Below are 22,939 nucleotides of genomic sequence, written 5' to 3'. Positions count from 1 at the left end.
ATCGTGGTGGTAGTGATCGTGGTGGTAGTGAGCATGGTGGTGGTGGTCGTGATGGTGGTGGTAGTGATCGTGGTGGTGGTAGTGAGCATGGTGGTAGTGAGCATGGTAGTGGTGGTAGTGATCGTGGTGGTAGTGATCGTGGTGGTAGTGAGCATGGTGCTGGTGGTAGTGATCGTGGTGGTAGTGAGCATGGTGGTGGTGGTAGTGATCGTGGTGGTAGTGATCGTGGTGGTAGTGAGCATGGTGGTGGTGGTAGTGATCGTGGTGGTAGTGATCGTGGTGGTAGTGAGCATGGTGGTGGTAGTGAGCATGATGGTGGTGGTAGTGATCATGGTGGTAGTGATCGTGGTGGTAACTCGCACTAATTTGTCCCGTGTTCATTACGAGGTCCGCGGAGTGCGAGGAGCTGTAACGATCCTTGGGGTCACGACCTCACTTCACAATGGGGGGTAGGGAGGGGGGTCCCGCTTCACACAGAAAAAGGCACCCGTTGCCAAAAGTAATAAATCCTTAATTTATTTCTTTTTATTCGAGCGTTTCCATCTGTAGATAATTTACTCCCAAACACATTGCGGGCTGCGCGAGACACCTAATTTTTTTTTCAATCTCTCTCTATTATTTTTATTTAATGAAAGATGAGCTTTAAATTGTGTCATTCCCCTGCCGCTGCTGCCTATGCGGGTCGTACTCCGTGCATGACCTCTGGAACGATGGCCGTGGCCCGGCTATATAAGACGCGCAGCCACGATCACGCGCCGTGATGGATCTGCACCGCGCACGGAGGAGCTCAAACCAAACCGTCAGTCAATCACGAGCTGCACCCGGCGGGCCACGGGGAGGATTATTTATCAGCTCAGTGTGCGTGGTGTGGTGTTTGTTTGTTTGTTGCGTGTGTGCATTTGTGTTTGTTCGTGTTTGCGTGTGCGCGTGCACACACAGGTGCTCGCTAACGGCACTTGCTCCAACAGTCTGTTAAGGCTATACGGGGGATCTTTGTCGTTGTGCAGTGGTGCATCTGCCAGGAGTGCAACGGCTGTGGAGAGCGGTGAGGAAGCGGTAATGTGGGGAGTGGTAGTGTAGTGGTTCAGCGCGCTGCGCTACGAAACCCAGCGACCCGAGTTCGATTTCCGCTCACAGTCGACACCAGTGACGATTATTTGCATCGATCCTGGGCCTTCCCTAGGTCGGCTCAGCTTCAAATCAGTACCTGGCGCAGTGTATAAACATTGCACCAGGTACATTGCCACTCGGAAAACAAAGGCGGGCGGGCGTGGTTCTGGCCACCCACCCCATTGTGTGTCGCGCTGGCCTTGAAAGGTGCTCGCTAACAGCACTTGCCCCACCAGCTTGTTAAAAGCTACACGGGGGATCTTTGTCTTTGCATCTGCCGGGCACCTCAGTCAGTGAACCCACGACACCTGGGCCCGTCCCGTGACCTCCTTGCCAGCAGCGAGCCCTTGACACTCCACGTGGCATCGGAGTGCACTTGGACCTGGCACACACGTGCCGTGGTGACGTCACACACGTGCCGGGGTGACGTCACCGCCACTCAGTGGCGATTGGCGGCTGCTTGACACACACACACCCCTCGTGTGCCGTGCCAGCCTTCAGAGAGGTGCTTCCTGACAGCTCTTGCCCTAAACGTAGGTCGAGGCTATACGGGGGATATTTGCCATTGTCTGTGTGTGTGTCATTGCGTGTTGGTGTGGGAGTGTGGAACGGTGGTGTAGCGGTCAGCGCGCTGCGCTACGAACCCCGGCGACCCGGGTTCGATTCCTGCTCACGGTCAAAAACCAGTGCCGAATATCTGAACCGATCCTGGGCCTCTTCTAGATCGACTCAGCCTCAAATGAGTACCTGTGTGGTGTGTATACATCGCCACTGGGGAGACAAAGGCGGCCGGGCGTGGTGATGACCACCCACCCCCTCGCGTGTCGTTCCGGCCTTCATAGGTGCTCGCTAACAGCACTTGCCGCAACAGTATGTTAAGGCTACACGGGGGATCTTTGTTCGTGCTGTGTTTGTCGGTGTGGGAGTTAGAAGAGAGAGAGAGAGAGGGACTGGGATGAGGCTCTGCGCAGTGGAGAGGGCACGCAGGCACAGTAATAACATCGTAAATAACCCGACAGGCGTCTGTGTCGTCACACAAAACATATAAAATAACATTTAAATCCATCAACCAAATGGGCCCTCCGGACCAAAGTTTTTTTTTCTATCAGCAGAAGGTCTTACATTTTATCCGCATAATGATCAAGCAGCGCGCGTGTGTGCTGACGTGTGCGTGTGTATGTAGCCTTTCGAACTGCACTTGCCCCATCTGTCTGTGTAGGCTATACGGGGAGGGGGGGGGGTGAAGGAGATCTTTGTCGTTTTGTTTTGTGTTTGTGTGCACGTGGTTATGTGTGTTTGTGTTGGAATCAGTGGTGCAGTTGTTAGCGTATTGCAACTATGTTAACTACCTCGCCTGGTACCCAGGAGGTAGTGAGTTCGATCCAGATCCTGACACAGGTCTATTTGGAGTTTGCGTGTCTCTCTCCCCCTGGTCGCGTGGATTTTTCTCCGGGTGCTCCGGTTTGTCCCTCCACGTTTAGAAACATGCGTTTCGAGTAGTTGGGTGTTAAAAAAATGTCCACGTGATAATCCACTTCGCTGAGCTATCGTTTGTGGCCAGGTCGCTTGTTTAAAAAGATCTATGTAACTCAATGGGCCTTAACCTGGTCAAAATATAAACAAAAACATAGTTTCGTTTTTCACGCACTTTTGTGATGTCATGTGCCATGTAGGGCATCCTGGGAGCATCGCTCCATTTGGTTACAACTGGCATGACTCACATTGTCATTGTTACTGTTATTTGTTTCCAGCCTTTTACGCAACTGTCTACGTGACCAGTTTCCCACGATCGCGTTCAAGCCACTCCTCTCATTACCACCGTCAAATCTCAGAGGCAGTCGCCGCTAACTCGGGGCAACTCGAGGCGACTGCCAATTGTGGTTGCGTCGATTAAGGATGATCCGCCCAATGCACATCTGCACCCACCTCTACACCCACCTCTACACCCACCTCTACACCCACCTCGGCATCCACCTCGGCATCCACCTCTACACCCACCTCTACACCCACCTCTACACCCACCTCTACACCCACTTCGGCATCCACCTCTACACCCACCTCTGCATCTACCTCTGAACCCACCTCTCCATCCACCTCTGCACCCACCTCTCCATTCACCTCTACACCCACCTCTACACCCACCTCGGCATCCACCTCTACACCCACCTCGACACCCACCTCGACACCCACCTCTACACCCACCACTACACCCACTTCTATACCCACCACTACACCCACCTCTCCATTCACCTCTACACCCACCTCTACACCCACCTCTCCATCCACCTCTACACCCACCTCTACACCCACCTCGACACCCACCTCTACACCCACCACTACACCCACTTCTATACCCACCACTACACCCACCTCTCCATTCACCTCTACACCCACCTCTCCATCTACCTCTGCACCCACCCACCTCTCCATCCACCTCTACACCCACCCCATCCATCCACCTCTGCACCCACCTCTGCACCCACTCTCTCCACCGCCTCTCGATCACCGTACCATACACACAGCACCTCAAGCCTCACACCCTCGTACCGGCCTCCCCTTAACTGAAGGTTCGTCTAAGGAGGTGGCCGAGTGGCTTAAGGTGGGGGGGGGGGGGGTAATCATAGCGGCTGTGTTGGAGCCAGCACCGCAGGGGACGACCATGAGTTCGGAGACGGGGTTCAGCCACTCTCGATTCACTCCACCTGTCTGTCTCTCTCAGGCTCTCGAGTGGAGTGTGAAATCTCTGCCCAGTCGCCGAAGATGCTGCAAAACAAGCGCTAGTCCTGTAGAGGTTAGGGGATTGGGATGTGGGGGGGCTGAGCCATATCATTAAGTGTGTTGTGGTCTCATACCCACGTCCCGCCCAGATTGTGTATGCCCCTCGAAGCAAGGTCATATGACAAGGTTGTAAACCATCGCATTTTAAATATGTTTGGTTGACCTAATTATTTCACCGTATTACTGCTCTGACAAATGCAAGCTTTATATTTGTTGGATTTGTGATGAACACCGGGTTATTGTGTTCATTTGTGGAGGAAGAGAGAGCAAGACCTTTTTGTTGTTGTTGCAAACAACTGTCGAAGTTGTTCTCTACGATGATGACTGTTCCTGAGTGAATTGCACTCTCTGTGCAACAAGGTGGTTCAATGCTTGCTGCACCTCTGGTGATAGCACACAGTTCATGTTAGATTGGGAGCCGTTAGTATTTTATCATAGGCTTAACAGCAAATAACAAATATTTTTTTTCTTTTTCAATTATGTTTAAATTAATCATTTACTGACATTTGTCAATCCACCGCTGGGTGAAAGCCTACCTACATCGCGTCGGTTCACGTGGATTGTTTGAGCGTACTTCACCACGGTGGTGGTGGAGGAGGGTGGGTGGACGGTCCAGGCCCGGTTCCGTCACATCATCACTCGCCACTGACGTGAGCCGTGGCCAGGGGTCAAACTGAGGTCGCCGGCTTCATGGTGCGATGCTCTAATCCCCGCACCCCACAACACGGCTACCAAATTCCCTGCCTTCTTCTCCCCATCACAGTTCTCATTGTACTCACAATCAGCATCTGGTATCGCGTATCTAGTAAGGGAGATGCGGAGCAACGATCGTGGCATTTTGCATTGAAAAATAATTTTGGTTCGTGATTAACAGTATTAGTTACACGCGAATGATTACCATTATTTATTGTTATGATAACCCCAGAAGGTGTGATATGTATGTAGGTAGAACTTATTTCACACCGTACATAGCCAACCGGAAATGAGGGGAGGGGACATCAAACTAAACACAAGAATATCGATTTAAAGCTTTCATGACTGCAGGGATTCATCTTCTTGGTTCTTTCGGTAAAGTCACGTAGAATGGAAATAAAATAATAAAAATAAAACATAATGAAATAAAATTCTCACGACGTTTCGGCCACAACACAAGTAGCCTTCTTCAGGTGAAGGAACAGAACTGTCGGGACGACAGCGCTTCAATTAACACTGCTAAGCTTCGCAGCGTCTTTTAAGCTGGGTGGGAGGAGCAGAGCGCCTTGACAAAGAAGTTTACATATCAACAGAAAAATGTAGCATTGAAATAGCTGTGTTAAAGTGTTGGATTAGCATGATGTTAATGTGATGGATTAGCATGTAACTGGTCATGGAAGTAGCTATGTTAAAGTCAGAGTTTACATATCAACAGAGGCATTTGGTATATTGATGCTAAAGAACTGCAACTATCCAACTATCATACAATAAGCCGATGTGAAAGAACTAAGTATAAACTACATCAATATAATAAATGTACTCAATATATTCTTCAATAAGTTGAGCTATTAACATAAAGTAACTGGGTATACACTACACTATATAATGAATACCATATAGTAAACTGATAAAAAAAAACTAAAATATAAACTACATCAATGTTATCAATAAACTCAATATACTCTCCAATCAGCTGATGTTAGTAGCTCAGCTGATTGGAGAGCATATTGCTAATCCCTCACATTAGCATCATGCTAATCTCCCAGTTACATGCTAATTTCTGACTTTAACACCCTGCTAATCCAACACTTTAACACAGCTATTCCAATGCGAAATTATTCTGTTGATATGTAAACTCATTTGTCAAGGTGCTCTGCTCCTCCCACCCAGCTTAAAAGACGCTGCGAAGCTTAGCAGTGTTCACTGAAGCGCTGTCGTCCCGACAGTTCTGTTCCTTCACCTGAAGAAGGTTACTTGTGTTGTGGCCGAAACGTCGCGAGAATTTTATTTTAGTATGTTTTATTTGTATTATTTTATTTCCATTCTACGTGACTTTACCGAAAGAACCAAGAAGATAAACACAAGAACCTATGAAGCTCTTTTCTGCACAGATGGTCAGCAAAGTAACATCAAAACAAAATACATAAAAGATACAAGAGTAAGATGGAGAGAAATTAAGGAAGTCACAATGAAATGAATAAATGCATATGAATAAAGCATGGGAGTACACATTGCGCAAGTGTATTAATTCCTGCAGTTTTGTCAACACCAAATGCAAGCTTGGGGCAAGGCAGCAAAACAACAACAACAACAATCCAAGACGACACAGTCCCTCGATTATAATGCGCTTCAAAATGGAACTATCAATACACTGGGTAATGTTCAGAGTTACGAATCACAGATGCAAATGTGGCTGCTGTATCTGGCGCTCATCTTATTTTTAAGGCTATGTTTTGAAGGAAGACGTGCTCGGTGAAGGGAGGAAACTAAGTTCTTCCAAAACATTGGTGCTGCAAGAGCAAAAAAACATTGTCACCTATTCAATTTTTTTTGTTGTACGCATATTTAAAAGCAATTAGATGGACGTGTTCGGTTTTCTTGGTTTGACAATTGGCTTCATTAATTAGTTAAATGTAGCGCAGAATCGTCAATAAGAATGTTACGGATGAACATGGCCCGGTGTAGATGTCTTCTTGCGTAAAGTGACGTGAGATTGAAATTTAAGCAAAGGTCACAATGGTGGGTCCTGTATGGTATATCCAGTAGAAAATTGAAGAACAGAACGGATAAAGCGGGTTAAGTCTGTCCCGTGTTTCATTTGTAGCTCACTTGTGAGCAACGTCACAGTACACGCGAAGTGTTCGAATGATAGCTTCAAAAGTTTGCAGGCGCAATCGAATGGGAAAAGAGCGTTTGTTTTTTTGTATATTAAAAAAATATTGTATTATCTTCGAGACGTGATCAATAGGCGGTTGGAAAGTAAGCTTTGAATCAATCGGTAAACCCAAGTATTTGAAGCAATCCGTTTGTTCAATGATGTGGTTCATGATACTGTATTCCATATCTGCAGCATCTCACGACGACACCACGCGGAGACGACGTGGACACACACGCACCTCGACGGTCCACACCTCCACAACCCCACCTCGCGACCGACATCCACGCGGCACACCACGCCTGTGTCCACCACCCACCTTGATGGTCGTCTCGGGCAGGTTGAGCGCCGCCGCCAGCTCGCACCGGCGAGGCCGAGAGACGTAGTTCTCGCGGTAGAACTCCTTCTCCAAGCGCCCGATCTGCTCCCTCGTGAACGCCGTGCGGTAGCGCCGCACCCCGTCCGAGCCCAGGGTCCCTCCCGGGGGGCCCGCGCCGGGACCCGGGCCGCTGCCCTGGCTGGACTGGAGCCCGCCGGCCCCGGCGCCCCCCAGCTGCCCGTGGCTGCCTCCGCCGGGACTCGGCGAGTCTGGGGGGCCGTCGCCAGAGCCGGGGGCGCACTTGGAGCGGCTCTCGTGTTCTGTGAGCGGTTTCGAGATGAGAGGCAAAATGGAGAGAGGTTTGCAAGAAGAGTTCCAATTGTCTGATTGATTGATATCAGTACGCAGCCCTTTGTCAATCTACTGCTGGATGGAGGCGACGGGGAGAGGCTCAGGACAGGTTCGGATATCACTCGCCACTGATGTGTTAACCTTGGATGGGAATCTAACCGGTTTCCGGCCAAAGAATTGTAATGCAATGTCGCAGAGTATTTTGTTGTGTTAGTGAATTCCTGCGCGTGTTTATATATAAAGGCATATATGCATGCATATGCGCGTTGGTTTGAGCGCTGTGCAGCACATTCGGTTACCCAGGTTCAATTCCTGGCCATGGCTAACCGCAGTGGAGAGTGATTTTTGAATCAGGCCTGAGCCTACCCTAGGTCGGCTCAACCACGAACACGTATTTGGTGCTGTCTGCAAACATTGGGACTGGGGATACAAAGGCGGCCGGGCAAGGTACAAGCAACACCACCCTTTAATACGACCTTAATACGGGAAACAATACAAAACGGGGGATATTTTTATTCATATATATCCGCGTGTGTATGTGTGCGTGCACATCTATATTTACGTCTGTATCTGCGTATGCTTGGTTAAGCTGCACTTGCCCCAACAGTCCGTTAAAGGCTATACGGGGGACCTTTATCTGTGTGTGTGCATAACGCGTGGTGCTGGCCGCACCAGCGTCTCGTGCGCCGTGTCGGCCTTCGTCGGCGCTTCGCGGACTGCGCTTGCTCCGACAGCCTGCGTGGGCTACGCGGGGCTCTTTGCCTCTACACGTGCGTGTAGTATATGTGTGTCCATACATAAAGACTTCTGGTCAGCGTTACGCGTTATCTTGATCGATTTATCACAAGGAGGTACAAATCATTCTGACAATAATTCTATATTTACCAATGAAAGCCTCGCTGAGTCTCAACCAAATGTATTTTTTTTTCTTCACAAGGGTCCTCCATTGGTTTAGGACCTCTTCAACGAGTATTGTTATTTATGTATGTATTCTGCCTGGCGAAATCTACAGTTCCCAGAGAAATCCCCGAGCATACAAGGGGATAGAAATCGATGCGTTTGAGTGCGGCGTTCCGCATAGGCCAGGGGGTTGGAAACCCAAAAAAAATAACAACAAGAAGAGCCATTTCTTTTTTAACGAATTCGGCAAAGCAAAAAAAAAAGAAAGCACCCCTCGATATTTCAAGAGCCGCAATGCACTGTGGTGGTGAATATTAGACGGGTGGGTCCTCTACTAAAGGACTGTCACGAAGCGGTTCCTTCAGGAGCCACCGCACGCGGAATCCGGCATCGCGGGTTGCCGACCCCCTGGGCATAGACAACCGGGGTAGTGTGTACGGCGCATTGTAACGCTGTGATTGGCCAAGTGCACAGTGTTTGTAACCCTGTATGTATAAGAGGTAGCTACGGTCATAGCACGGCGATGCGAATACGGATGTCGGAGTTCGATTCGCGGACACGGCTAACATCAGCGGTGAAAGATATCGAACATATTTATGGATCCTCCCCTCCCCCCTTCAACCGTCCGCGTTGACCAGCGTGGTAAAGTGTGGTCAAAGACAAAGATCCCCCGTATAGCCTTAACAGGCTGTTGGGGCAAGTGCTGTTAGCGAGCACCTATGAAGGCCCGGCATGGCACACGAAGGGGTGGGTGGCCAGCACCACGCCCGGCCGCCTTTGTCTCCCTAGTGGCGACGTTTACACACCGCACCAGGTACTTATTTGAGGCTGAGTCGACCTAGGGGAGGCCCAGGACCGGTACCAGATAATCGTCACCAGTGTTGGCCGTGAGCGGGAATCGAACTCTGGTGGCCGGCTTACTAGGGAGGCCTCCATTGAGCAGTGTGATGAGAAAAGTATTATCGTAAATGTCATCCTTTCGATTCATCCCATCAGCGATTAATTATCACTTTTCCGTTAACAATTGTATTCAGCTATCAATGACGTTTTTTTACGAGTGTGTTTGTTTGTTTTGTTTTTGCCTTGTTCGTGAGATTAACCGAGGAAGCCAGATGGTCATACAATGGTGCAAACGTTAGTCGTCTGATATACTACTTACACAGTCTTGATTGTTATAATCTATTTGAATCAATTAATCTGTCAAATGACACACGCATCCTAATCCCGGAGATTTCCCGAAATAAGCGTGCAGCCGCCGACTGTCTACGGTGTGTGGTCCGGCGTGTGGCACGAGTTTATTCCACTGCGTGCCACGTGCTCCTCTCCCGTTTGCAACGTACTACTCTCCTGTATGGCACGTGCTAATCTCATGTGTGGCACGTGTTACTCCACTGCGTGACACGTGTTACTCCACTGCGCGTCACTATGTCGTATTTCACGTGCTATTATTTTACCACGTGCCAACCCGCTCGATTAGGCGCTGCACATGTTGATGTATGAACACGATTTTCCCCAACGCGAACTGTAGACTTTCGCAAAGATTCGCGTTTCGAAAGAGAGATGATGCAGAGAAACGTAATCGAGTTAGCGAACCTCTATGTGCATTAACGTATACATACTTTTAAAATGTTCTTCACATTTGTATGTTTCATAATGATCATCATCAACTACGCATCATCATCCAGCTGTTAATCAGCATCAATCAACCATTAATTGAATATATGTTCTGCTCATTATCATCAATCGACTACAACCTATTATCATTGATCAACTGCGAATCATCATGGTCATTAATAATTTTTAACTATAATAATCATCGCCAAAATTATCATCATTTTCGCACATCATCACGAGCACCAATCAATCAATCGACCACAAATAATTTCCGTGAATAATCACCAGCAGTGGATAGACCACGGCTGATGATTATTCACGGAATGGTTCATGGCCGATTGATTGATGCGCGTGATGATGGATGAAAATGATTATTGTAATCATGATGGCGATTATTATAATAATCAGCCATGCTCTGTCCACTGCTGATGAAGTCCCCCCCCCACCCCAACGCCTCGACGCCGTGGCCATCCCTCACGGCCCTGCGATGCCACCACCCATCCCACTCGCGCACGAGGGCTTGGTAGTCTCTCCATGTGTACGAGCCCGTGATCACTCCGTGTGTGCTTGCGACTGAGTGGACACAGCAGACATAGTTATCATTATATTATATTCTTGGTTCTTTCGGTGAAAGTCACGTTGAAGGGAAACAATAAAATAATAATATATATAACATTGTTGCTGTTGTTGTTGCGTGTGTTGTTAATCTATTAAGTCAGAGCTGCGTGATCAAGCATGCCATTATTATCATCATCATCAATCGCATAATCCATGTTCGATCCACTGCTGGATGACAGCCTTCTCACGCTGTCGCCATCCGTCACGGTCCACTATTGCTATTCATCTTATAGTATTGAAGGCTATAAAAAAAGGCAGCGTGAAAGACATTACATTGTTTGTAAAGTAATTCGCAAACGTTATAAATTGGAACTGGTATTCATTTTTCATCGAATAGGGTACGCACTAAATGTTGTACGACAATAATATGAACAGCATTCAAACAATATATTGCGAATCAATTGTAATGTCCGTCTGACGAGCTACACAACAAAGGGACGAGCTAAGAGGAGCTGCTGCTGCTGCTGCTGGTTAGGGTGAGACTTTAGGAACAGACCTCGTATGTGCTGAATGTATGTTGAACTTCTTTCGCACCGTACGAATCCAGACGTCGAGAATCTAACAACGACGGGATCTATGACAAAGATGAAAGCGACGGCGAGACGTGACGATGTGAGGGTTTCCCCGTGATGTAATTGTCACGTTGATCACATGACGATTACCGTGATACCGTTTTCCCCGATGTAACTGTTAGCGTTCGATCTGCGTTCTTATTATTGCGATGTTCCCGTGCTCTGCTGCACTTCAAGGGCGAAACAGGAGCACTTTCGTGTTCTTCAACTGCGGTTCACTTGGCGCACGCCTACCACGAGTCCTGTGATATACTGCCACTTACCAGTAAATCTATAGCGCTCAGAACCCATGCGCTGTCCGTACATGAAGACGTCATGTCAATCAATCGCTCCGCCAAAATATTTGTTTTTCCATATGTATTTCAATATATAAATGATGTAATTGGATATATAGTTATACATGTAATTTTTGCGCGCGTTATTTCACAGATATTATGTCTGCGAAAATAAATACATATATACATTTTACCTAACGAAAGCAGAGTTAATCACGATATAACAACGACGTCTTGCACAACGGAACGTAAAGATACTCGTGGTGGACTTTATATCGTACGATACATCGCGATATCGCCATATCGCGGCGATCCTACTTTGCATCAGCCGCCATTGGCCGTGATGACCCCGTGACCTTGATGGTCACTCGGCAGAATATTGACGGTCGTCATTGCCTCCCGCTTGACGGAGCGGAATGTTTAGGCTCCGTAGAAATACCACAACTATTCAGCACCAATACCAACAGCCGCCATTCGCCACTAAGTGACGGTGACGTCACCGTGGCGCCTGTGCCAAGCCAGGTGCACTTTGGGGCCACGTGAAGTGTCGAAGGCTCGCTGACTGACTGAGATGACCGGTCGATGTACCAGCTGTACCCCCCACTGTGCCAAATTTGCTGCGTTTTAGGCGCCTTGCGCTCCTCTGCCCTCCGTTGTTGTCGGAGGGCGACTGCCTCCAATTACCCAGCAGCGTCCTTCACGAGCCTCTTCCATAGAGGCCGATGTTGACACTGCTGGTACCGGTCGTCGGCAAGTCCACTCAATCCCACATCCTCCCGTAGTGCGGTATCTAGCACCACCACCATGCTCAATTGAGTCAGGTGCGTCAGGTGAGTGAGTGAGTCAGGTGAGGGGTCTGAGTTATGCCAGGTCACCCACGAGTCGACCAAATCGCCCGGAATGTTCCCAAAATCTCGGAAGCTCAGCAGGCTGTTGAGCCTGGTTTCCACGTGGAGACTGCATGGGGGATATCAGGTGTACCAGACTTGGGGTGCGAGGTGTTCCAGATGGTGACATTGCAGCAACTGGATTCTTGAATCTATCTGTAGGGTGTTTTGTGTGTGTGTGTTGTGCCCACTTCGTTTTCCTGGTGGGGCGGGGGGGTTCACCGGGTGCACACAGAAAATTGGCCAAACATCCTCTTTGCATGGCCCTCTTAAAGAGGAGTCCTGAGACTCATCTTGCTGTGCTAGGCAAGGAGCGTTATTAGTTTACACCTCTACACGTGCCCACCTTTCGCAAATCCACTGCTGGTTGAGGGACTGCCCATACCTCGACGGGGTGTGAGGATTGTTGGAGCCTCCTCGCCAAGCCGAGCAATGCGAGTTCATAGCCGTGGAAACATGGGCAGGTGCAGCACATCAATGAATTGCTCTGCACTACTCACTACTGCCAACCACCGCCTGTGACAACGATGTTCATGGCAGTCATCCAATCAAGCACGATCCTGACTCGATCGATCGTGCACTACCAGACATCAATAAGCATGCGACGTGTGTAGTGCGCAGCATCGATTACAATAAATGGATCGTAACAGATGGAGATGGCGGTGGATTAGAAAGACTTTCATCCAGCAGTGGAATGATAATGGTTGATGCTGATGATTATTGATTATGGTGATTGGTTGTGATATAAATGATGATGATCGTTGATTGTGATGATGATTGATTGTTGTGATGATGGTGTTAATAATGGGGGTCCGTGGTGGAGGGGTAACCTTTCTATGCCATCAACCTACAGTAAATATTCGCTTAAACATTTGTTTATTTTATTGCACGAACTTACTCTATACGTATGCAAATCTTTGAAATATTGCGTTACATACGGATAAGAATAATACTTGTGGTCAGTGTCTATAAAGCCGGGTTCACACTTGAGCGATCCTTGTCGCATCAACTACTCGGTTAGACGTGGACAAAGCAGTCGCTGATATAAGTGGACGTCTCTGCAACCGGTTGCAAGAAGTTGCGCAACTGGTTGCTCACAGTAGAGGCTTCGGACTCTCCAAGTATCCGATCGGCTCAGCGATGCATAGCCAGTCATTATTGGCTATTACCGATCGTGCATTGTACACTCATCACGCTCCTTGTTGCATCAACTACTCGCCGCGACGTGGACAAAGCGGTGGCAGGCGAGTCGCGATTGTCGCGCTAATTAGTCGCGCAACCGGCCGCTTCCAGCTGTAGGTGACCCCTTGCTTGAGATTGACGCAGCGACCGCAGCGCCGTGTCACCTCGGTGCGGCGAGTGACGGCGCGCGTTCGAGTCCTTGCCGGTGTCAAACACACGGGGGGACAAGGGGACCCCAACCCCCCCCCCCCCCAGGGATGGGTGAGGCACCTTTGTCCGGTACCCGCTGCGGCTCTCAACCACCAGCGGGAGACGGGGCCTCGCTCAGTGTTTCCGGAACTCAACCGATGAACGTCTCCCGCACCTCGACTCCCGGCTCACGGACAATGATCGGTGAGGAGCGATGTCTGGAACCCCCGAGGCAACCCCCTTCCTTCACCGACCCGCTTTGACCAGCGCGGTGAAGTATGGCTGGCTAAATAACCAGTATATTCCCCCTTGCCCCCCTCCTTCTCCTCCTCCCCCAGCTTGCGATTCGATAAAAAAAATCTATTGTTTTATTGTGAATGTAGCGGCATCGAGTGTAAAGAATTAATTCAACTTACAAATCAATAATGTATATAGTTACAACCCTAACAATAAACTGTACATTGCTTCTATAGCCAGTACCTGTGTATGATTTAAATAATAATGATAAACCAACAACGTAATGTTAGTTGAACTGAGCCTGAAGACTATTTTTTGTTGTAAGATCTTCCTTTGGGAAGAATCGCCGCTCCCATTCATGAGCGTCGAACAAAACTAATACTGTGGTTAGTTGAATTAATACATATTTTGTATTCATTAATGTATATATGTTGTAAATATATGTATTACTCACTTACAGGCGTTCCCCAAAACATCAGCTGACAGTCCTTTGCGTATATAAAGAGGTGAATTACATTGTCGCTGCAGAAGGCATGTCTGCAATATCAATTGCTGTACAGTACTTCTATGCTTCCACGTCTGTGCTATCCACCTTTCACAAACGGCAGTGAATATTATTTCTCAAACAACTCGTCAAACCGATTTAAACTAAATAAAAATATGTGGTGGCGATGATGCCACTTGCGTTGGCAGTGATGCACAAACACAATTCATAACAATAATAATAAAAATTACCACATTCCTAAATATCACATTGGCTTTCAAATAAAAATATTAAATCGGCGACGTTTCGGGTAATTGCCCTTCGCAGCACATGATGACATCAGGGCCATTGTCTAAAACGTCGCCGATTATTTATTAGGCCCACTGTGTTATTGACGTGAATGTGTTGTGTTCGTTTCTTCTAAAACTCACACGATGGGTGACAGGCCCTCTCATCCAGCAGTGGATCGATAACGGACTGTATGCGTACAGCCACGGTTGAGAGAGAGAGGGTGACGCACGCGCGGTTTCGCTCACATCAGCGCTCATCAACGAGCCGCCGTTGGCTATGTTAGAGACCTGCTGCGAACGACTGTGAAGGGACACGTGGTCCAGAATACCCCAGGACAGAACCTGGAACTGTATCGGCGGTGCGATCAAGACCACAGCACAGAACCTGGAACTGTATCGGCGGTGCGATCAGAGTGTCAGAGTGCGAGCTGTTGAAAGCGTGTCGCGGTATGCGCCGTGTTAATGTTGCGGTCACTGTCGTGTGTATGCCAGCGGATCGGTGATTGGTGAAGGTCATCGCAGATTTAGCATCGCGAACGATGTGTGCGCGCAACGAGGTGACGCTGTTAGTAACGGCCGTGTAATAACGATGACGGTTATCGAGGATTTCACAGCGTTATGCACTTTTACATCCAAATGGCAAACTAATTACTTTATAACTGGTTTTCGTGTTTAGTTTGTTGTCCTTCCCCCGCACCTCCGATTAACATGATTTGCTACGTTCGACGCGAAAGCAGTTCAACATACATACATGTACGCGTTATGAAGACAAAAACAACGATCCCACGTATAGCATTTAATATAAATATACTCTTTGGTTCTTTCGTGACTTTATCGACTTTACCGAAAGAACCAAAGAGTATGGATTCCTGCAGTCACGAAAGCTTCAAATCAAGATCAAATCAAGATTTAATAGAAAGTTGGAGTAAGTCTTATTCGCGAGTAGCACCTATGAAGGTCGCAACAGCACACGATGGGGTGGGTGGCCAGCACCACGCCCGCCTTTGTCTTCCCAGTGGCGATGTTTACACAGCGCACCAGGTACTCATTTGAGGCTGAGTCGACCTAGGGGAGGCCCAGGATCAGTTCAGATAATCGTCACCGGTGTTGGCCGTGAGTGGGAATCGAATCGGGATTCGCACACCCATACACAAAAACAGGCGCATTGATACACAAACGCACACACGCACACACGAAACCCACGGACATACATCAACGCACATGCACGTACGCACGCACATGTGTACAACGACAAAACAAAGACAAAGATCCCCCGTATAGCCTTAACAGACTGTTGGGGAAAGTGCTGTTCGCGAGCACCTATGAAGGTCGCAACAGCACACGAGGGGGTGGGTGGCCAGCACCACGCCCGCCTTTGTCTCCCTAGTGGCGATATTTACACACCGCACCAGGTACTCATTTGAGGATGAGTCGCCCAGGAGGAGGCCCAGAACCGGTTTAGTTAATCGCCACCGGTGTTGGCCGTGAGCGGGAATCGAACTCGGGTCGCCTGGTTCGTAGCGCAGCGTAGCACTAACCGCTACACCACCGCTCGCCACGCACATGTGTACACACACGCATACACGTACACACATGAGCATTCAAACCAACGCACTCGCATGTAAACTGACATACGCGTGCGCAAGCACATATACACGGAGGCAGAAGGACGGAAAATCCCCCGTGTTGACTCAGCCTCAAATGAGTAGCTGGCGAGGTGTGTAGTAAACATCGCCGTTGGGGAGACAAAAGCGGCCGGGCGTGGTGTTGGCCACCCACCCACCCCCTCGTGTGCCGTGGCAGCCTTCATAGGTGCTCGCTAACACCACTCGTCCAAATACGCGAACACGTACGCGTATGCACATACAAATTCATATATATGTACGCGTGCTCACATATACGCGCACACATATATACAAAAACCTACATGCACACACGCGCACACGCGCGCGCACACACACGCGCACGATCCCGCCCTGTGAGAGTCAATTGAAATATCGCATCACTTGACCTTTAACGCAGTTTAAACACACAGATAAACACAGTCACACAGAAGACAAAGCCAAATGTCACCCATATAGACAAATGCATGCCGTTGGGCAAAGTGCTCTGAGCGCGCACCTCTTGAAGGCCGTCACGGCACACGAGGGGGTGGTGTGGTTTACACCACGCCCGACCGCCTTTGTCTCCCCATTGGTGATGTTTACGCACCGCGCCCGTACTAAATGTTGGCTGAGTCGACCTAGGGGAATTCCATGACAGGTTGAGATATTCGTCACTGATGTTGGCCGTGAGCGGCAATTGCATTCGGATCGCTGGGTTCGTAGAGTAGTGCGCTAACCACTGCTCCACCACTCCCCACAGTCACACACGCACACACACAGAGGCAGACACATAATGCCCAGTCACACTTACAGCCATACACAGACAAATCCATGCACACGCACTCACGTAAATACACACAATCACACGTAAACACACAGATAACACAATATGGCAAACACACTCACTCACACATACATACATAAATACACACACACATACATGCAAACACACTGGAACAAAACACGCGCATAAATGTACAATAACAAAACCAAATACACGCATAAAAGACACAAACACATATATACCCACACACAATTACACACACTCGCGTTTGTAATCACAGTTCGTGAGATTGTAAATGCCGCTCGTTGTTGGTCAAAGTATTGAATCTGTTGACGCGTGCATTGCGAGCCCGTTACAATGACACATTAGCTGAATATGACAGTGGCGATTTTAGAAAATATGACAGTGGCGATTTTAGCTGAATATGACAGTGGCGATTTTAGAATGAAGCGTAATAATTTAATTATAAAAATAAAAAAAACTCAACAGATTCGTCAATACCACCGTGGCCTTAAAATAACAATTCAATAGTAGGTGACGTTTCGGCGAATGACCCTTCTTCAGGGCACACGTGGCAGTGCTGTTTGATGAATGCTTTGAGATGGGTGTTGTTAATTGTGTAGCACTGCCAACGTAGCAGAAGCAGCATCGCCACCACATATTTTGTTGCATCATTATTATTATATTCATATTATTATTTATTAAAACTGTGAACGGGATTTAAACAAGTATCATTCCAGTCACAATTTCCGTCCGATATGAATTATGACGGCGGGGCCTTCATCCTAGCAGTAGATTGACCATGGTTGATGATTAAGATAATGATGATCATCTTGTTGATGATGATCATGATGATCATCATGAATGCGCCAACGATGGTAACTTTCCAAACAGGAATAAGAGTTGTGATTGATATCCGTGCGCTATGAGAATTGCGCTTATACCCCGTGTAGAATAATAAATTATCGCAATGTATCACATATATTATATGGGAGTTAATTGCAGTGTAAAGTATTCATCATGATTGCCTATTATAGTATCAAATCGCCAAAGAAGATGTGGTGTTGATCCTTAAGGTACTGTCAGCGCCAAGCGTTTAAGTATTTGTATTTGTTCATTGGCAAATGAATCACGTGTTGAATGTATATATATATCTTTATATATCGTTGAAATGTATTAGCATCCACGATAGCTTTAGCAGCAATGCGAGCTAGTATCAATTAGTATGAGCGTAGGTGTGTTCGTGTAGGCGTGCACACACATGTGTGCACAGTGGCTGCTACATTAGTCAATTCCGTGATGGGGAGAAACAACTGGCGTTCAGATGTCACCAAAAAATGTTGCGTCTTAAATTATAGTTACTGCCTCTTAACAGCTGCAAATAATATAGCGATGTCAGCCTGAGGAATACCGCATAAAATCGCACGTCTTGGACAAATATTGAACAGCGCGTTATTTAACCCCAGATTACTTTTAATTCAACGTACAATATATGATATATAGTGCGAGTAACGTGTTTTTTTTTATATATACGTGTGTATATATACATAGCGTCATGCGTGAAACATTACATTTTACTGAAGTTCATACGTCATTTTATTTATTTACAGAGTGTAAAATACACACGTTTGTTTAAATACGTCGTTTTTATATTTCCTTGCAATTTTCATTTTTAAAACTATAATATTAAAATTAGTCTAACTCGAATGTTTTAATGATCAATAATCTAAGACAATACTAACTATACGCACTGACACCTTTCCAAAATATATATATCACGTTAAATTAATTCTATGTCGGTGCGAGTAATTCGTGAATTACGATCAATTGTTTGGACGTTCAGGCAACGTTCAAATGTAAAACAAAACTCCAAATCTCCCGGTGTGTGCCCGCGTATTTGTCCTGTTACGATCGCCGTTCTCTGTTGCCGAACATTCGAGTTGCCGCGTCTCTCTGTCCGTGAGGTCGCCTTTCTCTACCTCCATCGCTACGACCCCCCCCCGCCGCCGCCTCCATCGGCTCCGCAGCTCGCTCGCGATTCACGATCCCCAACGAACTTGTCCGCGTGAACCTAACGATCACGTCGCAGAACGGTGACAGATGGCAACGACCTGGAGAGGCTTTAATTCAGCAGTGGATTGATGATGGCCGATTATTATTACTATTATATAATGGCCTAACAACTACTGTTTCAATTGTTTGTAATCTCGACAGACAACCGTGTTTCATTTCACATCACGTAAGTCACCCCTCTGCCCCACCCCCCTTACTGACCCACAGTGGTGAAGTATGGTCAAACAGCCGTAGAGAGAAAGGCCTTCATCCAGCAGTGGATTATTATTAGCGAAGGAGCTGCATCACATATTACGCAAGTCGCTGATGCGTTACGCGCAAAGAGTCATTGTCGCGGAAGGAGACCTCAGACATGCCAAGCGGGACTCGCTCTCCGCACGCATGCCTCTACTGCTGGCTGATGAGACCCAAGAAAAACGAAGCCAGGAAAGTCGAAACAGGTCCATAGTTTACCCGCTTTGACGACGAGCAATAAAAAAAGACCACTTTTTTTTTTTAGAGTCGACTAGAATTGTTCGTGTGGATCATTCTCGTGACTTGTTAGCGCGCGCGGGGGGAGGGGGTGGGGAGAAGTTAGTCGATAAAACATCGCATGGGTTCCATTCGTTATCACGACAGCACTCGAACTGCATGGCACACTAACCCAGCCCGTCGTCAATGCCCTGCTGGGAGATGACCTCCTCCCCCCCGCGCCATGCGGCTAGCGGCGTGTACTCGTTCGTCTCTACTTCACCGCGCTGGGCAGTGCATATTGGTGAAGCCCCTGGCCGTGACCCCCGGCAACAACGTTCCCATTCTCTCGACGCACGTGGCGCAGACTTGGTAAAACGGAATAGTTGTTAGAGCGAGGAGACAGACGGTGAGCGAAGCGGTTATCGCCGGTGCGCGCTATGAGCTAGGCACACGTGAGTTCGATTGCCCGGCCACGGATAACATCAGTGGCGAATAATGTCTGAACCAGACCCTGCGTTACCTCTTCATGGTCCCGCTCGCACACGCACGCAAATACAAAGACCCCCCGTGTAGCCTTAACGGACTGTTGGGGAAAGTGCTTTTAGCGAGTATACCATCGTGATTCGGGAATCTGACTCGGGTCACCGGGTTTCGTAGCGCAAGGCGCTAACCGCTGCATTACCGTTCCCCAATACATGTACAGAGGCACACGCACACATATAGTCAAGCGTACACATACACACACAATCTCAAATACAAACATCCCCTATAGCCTTAACAGACTTGCGGCAAGTGCCATTAGCGAGCATTTATGAAGGCCGGCACGACAAACAATGGTGTGGGTGGCCAACACCACGACCGGCCGCCTTTGTCTCTCTAGTGGTGATGTTTACACAGCGCACTGAAGCTAAGTCGACCTAGGGGAGGTCCAGGACCGGTTCAGATAGTCGTCACTGTTTATTGGCCAATCACAGATATCTACATAACAACATAAAAAACACACACACACACACTGAATGACGCACAAACAGACACAATCACACACACACACGGCAAAATGTGCACACGTAAACACCCGCTGACGAGGGGACACTCATAGACAGGGCCCGTGGAGGGGTCCCAGTCCTCTCCCCTCCCGTGACCCCCCTCTCTCCTCACCCTTTCCGCCAGGACTGTCGCTGCTTCTCCCTTTTCCCGTAGCAGCTGCCGCGACTGTGCTGTGTTGCTGCTGCTGCTGATGCTGCTGCTGATGCTGCTGCTGATGATGATGATGATGCGCATTGGCCGAGTCTCGCAGTGCCGGCGCCGGACACTCGGGCGAGGAGCAGCTGACCTCCAGCTCCTCCTCCAGTATCTCATCCTCCGAGGTGCAGGGCTCGCCTCTGGCGGGCGCTTCGGCTGCCCCCCCGTGCTGGCGGATGACGTGAAGGGACCTCTCCGGTCCCGACAGCGAAGCCGGCCCGGGGAGCGCGGCCTGCCGCCGAAAAAGCTGCAGGAGAGCCCCGCCGCTCCCACCACCACCACCACCACCGCCGCCGCCGCCGCCACCGAGGGACAGTCCGCTGGCGGCGTGGTCTGCCTGCACAGCCGCACGGAATGCGCTGTGGACGGTCGCCTCGTCGCGCGAGAAGAGGTGGCCCGGCAGGGAGGCAGCTCGCGGGCTGAGACGAGCGCCCCCGCCGCCGCCGCCGCCACCGATGCCGAGGCCGTGCGCGTGCAGAGGCGGCGGGGTGCGGTGGCCCACGCTGTCCTGGTCCGGACTCGGCGGAGGCTCGCATCGCAAGTGCGACTTGTGTCCACCGAGCGCTCGTTCGGACATGAGCATCATCAGGTCCCTTCGCACGGCGTCCATGGGCGCAGGGAAATAAATAATGACGACGACGCTGCCGCTGCTGCTGATGATGATAAGATAGCTCTAATTATGTGTGAGAGTGTGCGTGTGTGTGTGTGTGTACTGATGATACGCGCTAACCCTACGCCTCTGTTGGTAACAATTCGACAGCGAGCTGAACACGTGCCCGTGTACTTGGACTCAACCCCCCCCCACACACCCTCCCGCCTGCTGGCTCGACGTCGTCGTGAGCGCCGATGATCTGAGCGGCTCGTGAAACGTCTGCGTCCGCGGCTCGCTGTGTTCTGACTCGACTCAATCCTATATACCTCGACTCGTCTACCGCCTGCCAATCCCACGTCGCAACAGCCCCCCCCCCCGGTGTCGTCCTACAACCTCGACCAATGTGTACTTGCGCCCTGCCACTCGCCCCTCTTCACAACCTCGACGACGACGACGCTAAACGAGGCCGGCGCGCTCTGCAACGCCCGCGATGGCCACTGAAGACCCACGCAATCTCATCGCCCGCTTCGGCCCGCGTCGCGCTAAACTAACAACTGCGTCTCCCACTACCACCCACCAAACACCCACCCACCAAACACCCACCCACTCCTGGCCCCCCTGCGCTCGAAGCCAATGAAGTCCCCGACACTTCGCTGCCGTCCGTGGCTTCGCCCGCGGGGACTGCTGAGGCGAAGTGCGTCGCTCGGAGTCCGCGCTCCGGTTAAATCGCGCCCCCTCTGTAATCTGTCAGCCGTCCATCCGCCCCGTGCGCGTCTCTCTAACGGTGGTCATCTTCATTAGCGAGAGGATGACGCCAGCGAGCCTTCAGGAGGCGATAAACACAGGCGGCAGGGGCGACGGCGGTGGCCGCGTGTGTTGGGGCGTGGGAGTGGGGTGGTGGAGAGGGGGGGGTGAGATGGGGAGGGAGTGTGAGAGGTGGATGATGGAGGTGGGGGGGAGGCGGTGAAGTGTTGGGTGTGACTCGCGTTGCGCTCAAGAGAATTGTGTGTGTGTGTGTCACAGTCGTGTGTGTGTCACAGTCGTGTGTGTGTCATAGCCTGCGTGTGTGCCACAGTCGTGTGTGTGTCATAGCCTGCGTGTGTGTCACAGTCGTGTGTGTGTGTCATAGCCTGCGTGTGTGTCACAGTCGTGTGTGTGTCATAGCCTGCGTGTGTGTCACAGTCGTGTGTGTCATAGCCTGCGTGTGTGTCACAGTCGTGTGTGTGTGTCATAGCCTGCGTGTGTGTCACAGTCGTGTGTGTGTCATAGCCTGCGTGTGTGCCACAGTCGTGTGTGTGTCATAGCCTGCGTGTGTGTCACAGTCGTGTGTGTGTGTCATAGCCTGCGTGTGTGCCACAGTCGTGTGTGTGTCATAGCCTGCGTGTGTGTCACAGTCGTGTGTGTGTGTCATAGCCTGCGTGTGTGCCACAGTCGTGTGTGTGTGTCATAGCCTGCGTGTGTGTCACAGTCGTGTGTGTGTGTCATAGCCTGCGTGTGTGTCACAGTCGTGTGTGTGTGTCATAGCCTGCGTGTGTGT

General features: G+C 49.5%; 1 protein-coding gene across 1 annotated transcript in view; it reads right to left on the bottom strand.

Annotated features, from left to right (window-relative positions):
- LOC116940925 (uncharacterized) overlaps positions 1 to 22,278 on the bottom strand; it is a 28,056-nt gene extending 5,778 nt beyond the window's left edge. Inside the window, exons 1-2 of the mRNA XM_032951315.2 lie at positions 20,727 to 22,278; positions 7,056 to 7,375 (exon numbers count right to left, since the gene is read on the bottom strand). Coding sequence (XP_032807206.2) covers positions 7,056 to 7,375; positions 20,727 to 21,420 — 1,014 coding nt within the window. The 5' untranslated portion in view covers positions 21,421 to 22,278. The remainder of the gene's footprint in view (positions 1 to 7,055; positions 7,376 to 20,726) is intronic.
- Between the last annotated feature and the right edge of the window lie 661 nt (positions 22,279 to 22,939).

The sequence above is a fragment of the Petromyzon marinus genome, chromosome 10, assembly GCF_048934315.1.
Source record: "Petromyzon marinus isolate PM22_M1 ecotype Great Lakes invasive population chromosome 10, UKy_Petmar_22M1.pri1.0, whole genome shotgun sequence".
In the NCBI taxonomy this organism is placed as follows: Eukaryota; Metazoa; Chordata; class Hyperoartia; order Petromyzontiformes; family Petromyzontidae; genus Petromyzon; species Petromyzon marinus.
The sequence above is the reverse complement of the archived record's forward strand: the minus strand, read 5'-3'. Positions and strand labels throughout refer to the sequence as shown.